Source organism: Octodon degus, unplaced genomic scaffold, assembly GCF_000260255.1.
Source record: "Octodon degus isolate 3935 unplaced genomic scaffold, OctDeg1.0 scaffold00130, whole genome shotgun sequence".
In the NCBI taxonomy this organism is placed as follows: domain Eukaryota; kingdom Metazoa; phylum Chordata; class Mammalia; order Rodentia; family Octodontidae; genus Octodon; species Octodon degus.
The window spans coordinates 175,745-184,685 of NW_004524706.1; the positions used below are offsets into that span (position 1 = coordinate 175,745).

Here is an 8,941-nt window from a genome sequence, read left to right on the forward strand (position 1 = left end):
TTTTTGTTTCTTGAGACAGGTCATCACTGTGTAGTCCAGTTGGGCCTGGAACTCGTGGCAATCCTGCCTCAGCCTCTGCATGAGGCATTAGATTTAATCCCTAGCACTGCAATGAATAAATACATACATACAAAAATACCAAAATTTCTTAAGAAATTTTTATTCATCCTTCAAGCCCTGGTCAAACTCCATCTCCTGTGTGAAGTACTTCCTAAACAAGGCCCACCTGTGTCCTCACTCTGCCACTCATTTTTGCCCTTCTGGCTCTGCATTACAGAAATGCATGTGCCCATCCTGCTGACAGTGAATGCTAATGACAAATACAGTTCGCTTGTCTATCCTAAGGGTGGGGCACTTGGAAGGCAGACAGGCAGAAAGAAACAGCTCCAGAGAGAGAACTTGCCCAAGGTCAAGAGAAAAAACTAGAGGGAGAAAAACAAAATATCTGGAGGGAGAGTCCAGGCCTCCTGACTTTCGGGCTATGCTGCCACCCTACCCAGGGTGCCAGACACTGCCCTCACACCGCTACTTCTCACTGCTGGGGAAGTAGATCCAATAATAGGAATCCAAAAGGGAGGGGGGCCAGGGAGCTCCACTGGGGCCCCTGACCTCAGGCTTCCTTGCACCTGGGCAACCTGCCTCTGTCACTGCCATCCCAGAGAATTCCAGCAGCTCCCTAACACTGCTAGGGCTGGGGCTGGGAATGCGTGTGACACAGTGCAGGTGAGAGTCTGCGTGTCTGATTCTTCATATAGCTGTATGTGTGTACAGCAGTACAGGCACATGTATGTGTCAGACTGTGTCTCCTCGTGTCAGCAGGTGTGCACTGGCATCTTCAACATCTTGGTACAGTGGGAAGTCTAGGACTACTCCCCACTCTCCTCGAGCCCTTTCCCCCTACCCAGTAGTAAACTGACAGCACCGAGAGATGGGGTGGGCCTGTCCTCTTGGCCCCAGCCAGGGCCCCCTTCATAGACTGAGGCAGTAGACCCTCCCTTGCTTCCAGCTTCCATCGCAGGCCTAACAAGAGAGGACAGGATGCCTGAGCAGACTCTTAACTTCAAGCTGGCCAATGTCCAGCCTTGCACCAAGTGCTTTCCATGCAGCAAATTCACAACTGGTTACCGCATCCCCACTAGACACGGAGTGAGGAATAAAAGAAACAAGGACATTCTTTGGTCAGCTAGGCCAAGTGGATTCTCAATAGCTGACAGTCTGGAAGGGTTAACTCCTGCAGTCCGTAGGAGGGGGAAGGGTATTATAAAAAGCCACCCACCCTTCCACCGTCAGCTGTCAGCGGAGGTGCCTTGACCCCGGCCAGGGCTCCCCAACCTCCCTTCCATGAGAGTTTGCGTTCCAGTCCCACCCGGGCTGGATCATCACCCCCAGCCAGGCAACGGGGGCTGAGGGTGGAGGGAGGGAACTGCCTGGCGCCCCCTCCCCAAAGGGGAGGCAACGCGGGCCCTGGACGCTCGCTCCTACCTCGAGGCCTGGGCACTGCCGTCCCCGCTGCTCCCGGTCTCCGGGGTGGCCATGGCTGCGCGACCCGGGCTCGGCGGGCGCGTTATTAATAGCCGGGCCTGCTGGCCGCCGCGCCCGCACCCGCGCACTGCCAGCTGCAGTCGACACCGGATCCCGGCCCCGGCGAGCGGGCGCGCCCACTTGGCCAGAACTCTGGCCGCCGCGGAGGGGGAGGGGGGGATCTGGCGGGGGGCGGGGAGAGGCTGGCTCGGAGGGGCGTGAGCGGAGGGCTCGTCCCCAACACCGCGCTGCCCGGAGTCATCCCGAACCTTCTGCCTCGCCTTCTTCGGTCCCGGCTTCGAGGCAGGTCAGGGGACCACAGAGACTCAGCGGACCCAGGAGCAGTTTCCCCACTCCACCGTGGGGGAGCGAGGCTTGGGAAGGAGCCCCACTGGCACCCAGTGCCCCTCGCTCAAGGGCTGGGAGCCGCCCTATGTCCCACAGCTGTCGGCTGGGGTGGGGTAACCCTGCTGCAGGAGGTAACAAGGCCACATCCTGTGCGTCCTCGGGGGACAGCGAGGGACCAAGGACTGGGGACCTGGGCTTGAGGCTGGGTCTAGTGAAGGACTGAGGAGGTCACCAAGGGTGAAGGCTGAGCGGTGGAGTCCTTGTCTACCTCTGAAGTTTCCTGCTCCACCTGTCACCCCTGTTCAGCCGGCTTCTGCCAACTTTAAGGTGGAACCATCCCCTCCTCAAGTCCTCAGCCCGCAAGTGTCACAGTCAGACTCGGCGCCAGTCTTTACCCCCAAGTAAGTGGCCCCCGGGCCTCTTCCCAGACCTGCCCCCCACCCTTCTGATTCCTTTTTTCCCCTTGTCCTGTGTCTGGGGAGGGACTGAAGTGACAACGATGCGCACTACCACAAGCCTGGGGGCCGGGGACCTGTGTTTAATCAGAGGCCTTGAACTCCTCTGGGTGAGGGTAGGGGAACACGCAACTGTACTGAGTGTGGGCTTCTGTGCCGTGATCACGGTTTCGTGGGTGGTGTGTGGAGTGGGAGGTTATGGGGTTGTGCGAATGCCATGATATGGGGCACATGGATGTGGGCCTATGGATGTATGGTCACAGGATGATGTGTGTGGTGATCCTACCCACTGCCGGGTGCCCTCTGGGAAGGGGGGGGGGAGGGGCTTGCTCATGGTCCTGTGTGGTTGTAACTGTGCTGTGTGTGATTGCAGTGACTGCGGGGGGGGAGGGCTGCCCCCAGGCGGATGTGTGAAATGTCCTCAGCATGCAGCTAGGACACTAGGGCTGTGGGCGTGTTCATTCATGCACTATTGAGTGTGCCGCCTGTGGCTGTGTATTTCTCTCTCTCTCTCTCTCTCTCTCTCTCTCTCTCTCTCAAGCAAGGGGGTGGAAAATTAACACCCAGAGCAGCCTCATATACCCTTGTAAGGTCCTCATGGGAAAAACTCCGGTTTTAGAGGCTGCTGGTCATTTTCTGACTTACCCCTAAAACATTCCAGGGGAGGAGGTTGGCAACTCTGCTGCCGCTTGGTTGTTTGACAGCTGCTGCCAGTCAGAGGGGAGCAAGGCGAGGCCTGCCAGAGGTGCTGTTTGCTGAGGGTGCTAGGCAACAGGTGGCAAGGGCAGCAATAAGAAGAGCCATCCCTTCCCCTGCAACCCCTGCTCAGGCGCTGGCCCTGGGGCTCCCCAAAGCTGAATCCCTCAACTGTTCCCTTCCCGAATTCTGTTTAGGCTGACACCCTTACTCCCCCAGGAATGCCCCCAGTATGTCTTCTGGTCGACTGTTCATCCCATCACCCTCTTTAATCTGTGTGAGCCTTATCACAGTGACAGCGTCCTACAGTGGCAGGGTTTAGGTCTGATTCCTTCCTTCTCTGCTTCACCCACCAGAACAGAAGCCCCATGCACGCAGGAACGTGGTGTGCCTTCTTTCTGCTGTGTCCCTAGGGACCAGCACAGGGCCTGGTATGTACGGCAGTTGGAGATTTTGTTGGATGAAGGTTGGTGCTACCTTCAGGCCAACTTGGGCAACACCCAATGCCTGCTGTACTTCGGCCTCATTGTCAACTCCAGAAGACAGATACACACGGGGCAGTTTGCCTCCACCCAGGCAGAGTGAGGTAAGGGGGCCATGTCACAGAGATTGGTTCACTTGGCACAGCCCAGGTCTGGGTCTGTGCCAGGCCTGTGTGAGGGCAAATGGCCTTATTTGGCCCAGGCCTGCCAGCAGCTCACCACGAGAGGAGGCTAGAACCATCTCCTGGGGGCTGAGCCTGTGGGAAGGATGTGAGTGCTGCGCTGTGCGGCCCGAGGTCAGCTGGGAGAGTGAACCCCAGGACCAGGGCAGCCTCCCTCCTGCATAGAGGCAGCTGGGTCTGGAAGGCTGAGCCAGTCACAGATCATGCTTTGTAAGACAAGCGCTGCCTCTGTCAGCCTCTCCACAGAGCCAAGTCTGGGAGGAGGAGGACAGCCAGAGGCTGGCTACTTTTTGCCTTGCCTCCATTCTTGCTGGCTGCCTGCTGCCCTGCCTGCCGAGTCCTGGGGCTGACTCCTCTGACGATTGGAGGCCCCCTAGGCTTCTGGCTTCAGGTGGTCATGTCTGTATAACAGGAGACATGGCAGGAGATCAAAGAGAGAGAGAGAGAGAGAGAGAGAGAGAGAGAGAGAGAGAGAGAGAGACCAGGATGTTTATCAAGCCTCCCTCCCTCTGTGATTTTGTTACCATCATCCTTGACTGAGAACCACAGCTCCTACGGAGTGTGCGCACCCATGGGTGCAGCTCTTGTCTGGTTCACTAACAAAGCTATCTTCCCTTGTCCCTAGACACAAGGAACTCCCTCATGCCACTGCTGCATGCAGCAAGGTGCTCCTCCGTTCCCACTCAAGCCTGTGAACAGTCCTCTTATGGGGCCTCTTTGGCAAACCCTTTGGTGTGCCTCTTTCCTGCTGAAAGCCCCACAGTAAGAACTGAACCCAAGGGGCCGGCCAGATAGCTCAGCAGATTAAAGTGCCTGCTTAGGCAGACGCAGGGACCAGGGTTCAATCCCTGGTATGCCATGCTGGCTCTGCCCCAGGGCATGCTGAGACAGCCAATGATACTGGGCATGGTGGTGCAGGCCTGTAATCGCAGCTCTTGAGAGGCTGAAAACAGGATGATCATTACGAGTCCAATCTGTGTAGTGAGACCCTATAGACTCTGTACTAAATACATTTTAAAAAAAGAAAAAGAACTGAACCTAGAAACCTAGAACCAGGGAGATAGCTCAGCAGCATAAGTACTTGCCTGGCAAGTGCTAGGGAGTTCAATTCCAGGTACCAAAAAAAACCAAAACAAAAAAACTGAACCCAGGATAGTTAAGGAGATTTGCTTGCTTGCTGGCTAGCTGCCTGGCTGCCTAGCTGGCTGGCTCAGCCTGCCCTGGGGGCAAGACTAGCACAGCATGTAGTGTTGAGGATAGAACTGTGGTCCCTAGGCTTGCCTAAGGAGGCACTTTAGGCTGCTGAGTCTATCTCACCAGCCCACCAGATTCTGTTTCTAAATCATTATCAGAGCTGGGTACGGTGGCACACACCTGTACTCCCAGCACTCCTAGGAGGCTGAGGCAGGAGGATCACCACAAATTTGGGACCAGCCCCAGCTACACAGTGAGTTCAAAGTCACCCTGGACTCCATACAGAGAGCATTACTCAGTCAGACCAATCACTATCAAAATCCAGAATCAGGGGCTGGTGAGATGGCTCAGTGGTCTAAAGCACCTATTTAGAACAAGCTTAGCAAAGCACAGGGACTGCGGTTCAATCCCCCAGCACCACATGCCAGCCAGCCCCGCCCCCTGGTGGGCTGAGCTGGCCACACACACACACACATAAATAAATTTTTTTTTTAATTTATTTTATTTCTGTGTGTGTGGCCAGCTCAGCCCACCAGGGGGCGGGGCTGGCTGGCATGTGGTGCTGGGGGATTGAACCGTGGTCCCTGTGCTTTGCCAAGCCTGCTCTAAGTAGGTGCTTTAGACCACTGAGCCATCTCACCAGCCCCAATAAAATTTTTTTTAAAAAATCAAGAATCAGGGGCCGGAGAGATGGCTCAGTGGAATAAGCGCTTCCCTGGCAAGTGCAAGGACCTGAGTTCAATCCCCAGTTCCAGGGGAGGGAAAAATCCAGAACCAGAACAGTTTTAAACTGGGCTGCAGGGGTGGGGGGGAGTTGTAAACAGCAGTAGAGCACCTGCCTAGCAGGTATGACTCCCTGAGTTTGATCCCAAGCATCATTAAGGAGAAAGAGGAGGGAGAGAAAGAATGAAGGAGAAGGAAGATGGCGAGGGGAAGGGAAGAAAAGAGTGGGTGTGGAGCATCATGCCTATAACCCCAGCACTCTGGGAGGCAGATGGAGCACAAGTTCGAGCCTAACCTGGGCAATGTGATGACTTCCCAAGACTCTGTCTCAAAATGTTAAAAGGGGAGGATAAGCTGAGTGTGGGGGCCATGCCTGTAATCCCAGCACTCTAGTGAGGCCAAGGCAGGAGGATCATTTTGAGTTCCAGACCAGCCTGGACTAAAAAGTGAACTCAAGGCCAGCCTGAACTGAATAGCGAGATCTTGTCTAAGACCTCCCCCTAAAAAAGGGGGGGGAGATAGGGATGGGAATGTTGCTCAGTGTGAACCCTTGATTCAATCCCTAGTGCACACGCATGTGCACACACACACGAAGTTGTGTACAGATCCTGGCCTGAGAGAAGCCTGACCTCCTCCTCACACATGCTCAGGCCTATAGTCCCCACTGCTGAGATGGAGGGCAGGGAGTGGGGGGGAGACACATCAATAGATTTGGGAGTGGACGAAGGGCAGAGGGATGTGCTGGAAAGTGGGGAGCACCAGAGCACAGCAGGAATGGAGCCAGCGGCAGTCCCCCACCCCCAAAGCTGTTCTGAGTGACCCGATGTCATGCTCCCTAAGCCCCAGTTCCCCACTGATGGAGTGGGAGGTTTGGATCCTCTCCTCAGGGCTTCTGTGGAAAGCAGTCAACTATAAGGTGCCACACGGGAGCTTGTGCCTGGGAGGCAGAGGAGATCACGCGTTGCCCACGGCTCTGTGCACCCACAGGCATCTGCTCAGGGTTTCTGGGTGCCAGGAGCTTCTGCAAGCTATTTGGAGGTACACAGAGAGGCCCTGCGGGGCCCTCAGACCCACTGCTCCTAGAGCCAGGGGATGCATCCAGACTTTAGAGGTGGCACGTACTTGCTGTGTGACCTTAGAAAAGTTACTCCACCTCACAGGCATTGTCCTTTTCTCTGTAAAGTTGGGTATTCACCTCACAGATTCACTGTGAAGATAAACTAGAAAACAAAAAGCACTTAGAGAAACCCTCCCTCCAGCTGTGGGGAATGAACCCCAGGACCTGTCACAGGCTAAGGCTGTACTCTACCACTGAGCTACGCCCACAGCAAAGATGAGATTGTTTGTTTTTACAGGGTTTCACTATGCTTAGTAAGGGTCTACAGGGTCTACAGAGTCTCACTACATAGATTGGACTGTAGTGATCTGCCCTGTGTTCAGCCTTCCAAGAGGTGGGATTACAGGCATGCGCCATCACACCCAGTCTCAGTTGTAGTCTCAGGCCACTGGGGCTGGCATGTCATGCTGGGGATCAAACCCTGGCCACTGCCTCGAACTCACAGTAATCCCCCTGCCTGTCTCCCCAATGCTGGGATTAAAAGCATGTACCACCATGCACCCAGGTTCTAGGCTAGCAAGACATGCAGTACCAGAGGTCAAACTCAGGTCTTCACACTTACCAGGCAGGTGCTTAGACCACCAAGCTATCTCCTCAGCCCAAGATGAAATTTTAAAACAAGAGAGAGAAGGCTTTCACTATGGAATTCAGGGTGTCCTTAAACTTGTAGAGATCTTCCTGCCTCAGCCTCCCCAATGTTGGGATTACAGGTGTGCACCACCATGCCTGGCCTCCGTCTTATTTTTCAAATTATTATTTATTTATTTATTTATTTATTTGTGTGTGTGTGGCCAGCTCAGCCCACCAGGGGGCGGGGCTGGCTGGCATGTGGTGCTGGGGGATTGAACTGCAGTCCCTGTGCTTTGCTAAGCTTGTTCTAAGTAGGTACTCCAGACCCCTGAGCCATCTCACCAGCCCCTATTTTTTATTTTTTTAAAGAGGGTACAAAATACTACTAAAACAAAAAAATTACAAATCATACAAATTTTCACTAAACAAAATAATATGAATTTCACAGTATTTGTTGTATTACATAGCGTTGTCTTCAAATTAATTGTTCATATTATCAGATATATGCATGCAAAATTGGAAGAATGAAGAAAAAATATAAGAAATTAAGAAGAAAAATAATTTTTTTTTCTTTCTGTATTTTAGTGAAGGGTCTACAGGGTGTCCAGGGTCTCACTACTAGATCCAACTCATAGTAATCCGCCTGTTTACAGCCTTCCAAGAGCTGGGATTACTGGCGCGCACCACCATACCCAGTCTCGATTGCCCAGTCTCAACTGCCATCTCAGCGTGCCCCGGGGCGGGCGGTGGGGCCAGGACAGCAGGACTGGGGATTGAACCCCCCAGCCCCTGTGCCTGCTTGCAGGTGCTTTAATCCACTGAGCTATTTGGCCAGCCCTAAAAAAAGAAATTAAGAAGATAGAAAAAAGAAAAATGGCCTGGCCGGATGGCTCAGCTGACTAAAGCTCCTGTTTAGGCAAAACCCAGCGGCTAGGTTTGATCCCTGGCTTACCCAGCCGGCTCTTTCCCTGGGGTGCACTGAGATGGTGACTGAGACTGGCCTTGGTGGCGCACGCTTGTAATCCCAACGCTTAGGAGTCTGAAAACAGGAAAATCACTAGGAGTCAGATCTACGTAGTGAAACCCTGCACACTCTGTACTAAATACATTTTTAAATGAAATTTTAAAAATAAAAAAGAAAGAATATTGAAAAAAGAAGACAAAAAAGATTAAGCATGAACTGCTCTTTTCCATAGACCAGCAGAAATCCACAGTACAATTTCCAAACAATCCCGCTTCCCTGCATAGATGTATCTCTTTCCCCTACTCCCTCTCCTGTCCTCAGTAATCCCTTCCTTTTGAACAGGTTCATTCCCTTTCCCCAGTATCTATTGTTCCTTCAGATTTTATTTTCTCTTTCAGGTTCTCACGCTAAGGAGACTATACAATGTTTGTACATGCGGATCTGATTTATTTCACTTAAGAATATGGTCTCAAAAAAAAAAAAGAAAAGGGGGCCGGGGAGATGGCTCAGTAGGATAAGCGCTTCCCTGGCAAGCGCAAGGACCTGAGTTCAATCCCCGGTTCCGCAAAAAAAAAAAAGAATATGGTCTCTAGGGGCTGGTGAGATGGCTCAGTGGTCTAAAGCACCTACTTAGAACAAGCTTAGCAAAGCACAGGGACCACGGTTCAATCCCCCAGCACCACATGCCA

At 53.2% G+C, this 8,941-nt stretch overlaps 1 protein-coding gene across 3 annotated transcripts in view; it reads right to left on the reverse strand.

Moving 5' to 3' along the window:
• Window positions 1–1,616, reverse strand: part of Sync (syncoilin, intermediate filament protein) — a 12,221-nt gene extending 10,605 nt beyond the window's left edge. For all 3 annotated transcript variants that reach the window (XM_023701126.1, XM_023701125.1, XM_012516861.2), the window contains exon 1: window positions 1,483–1,616. In XM_023701126.1, coding sequence (XP_023556894.1) covers window positions 1,483–1,535 — 53 coding nt within the window. In that variant the 5' untranslated portion in view covers window positions 1,536–1,616. The remainder of the gene's footprint in view (window positions 1–1,482) is intronic.
• Between the last annotated feature and the right edge of the window lie 7,325 nt (window positions 1,617–8,941).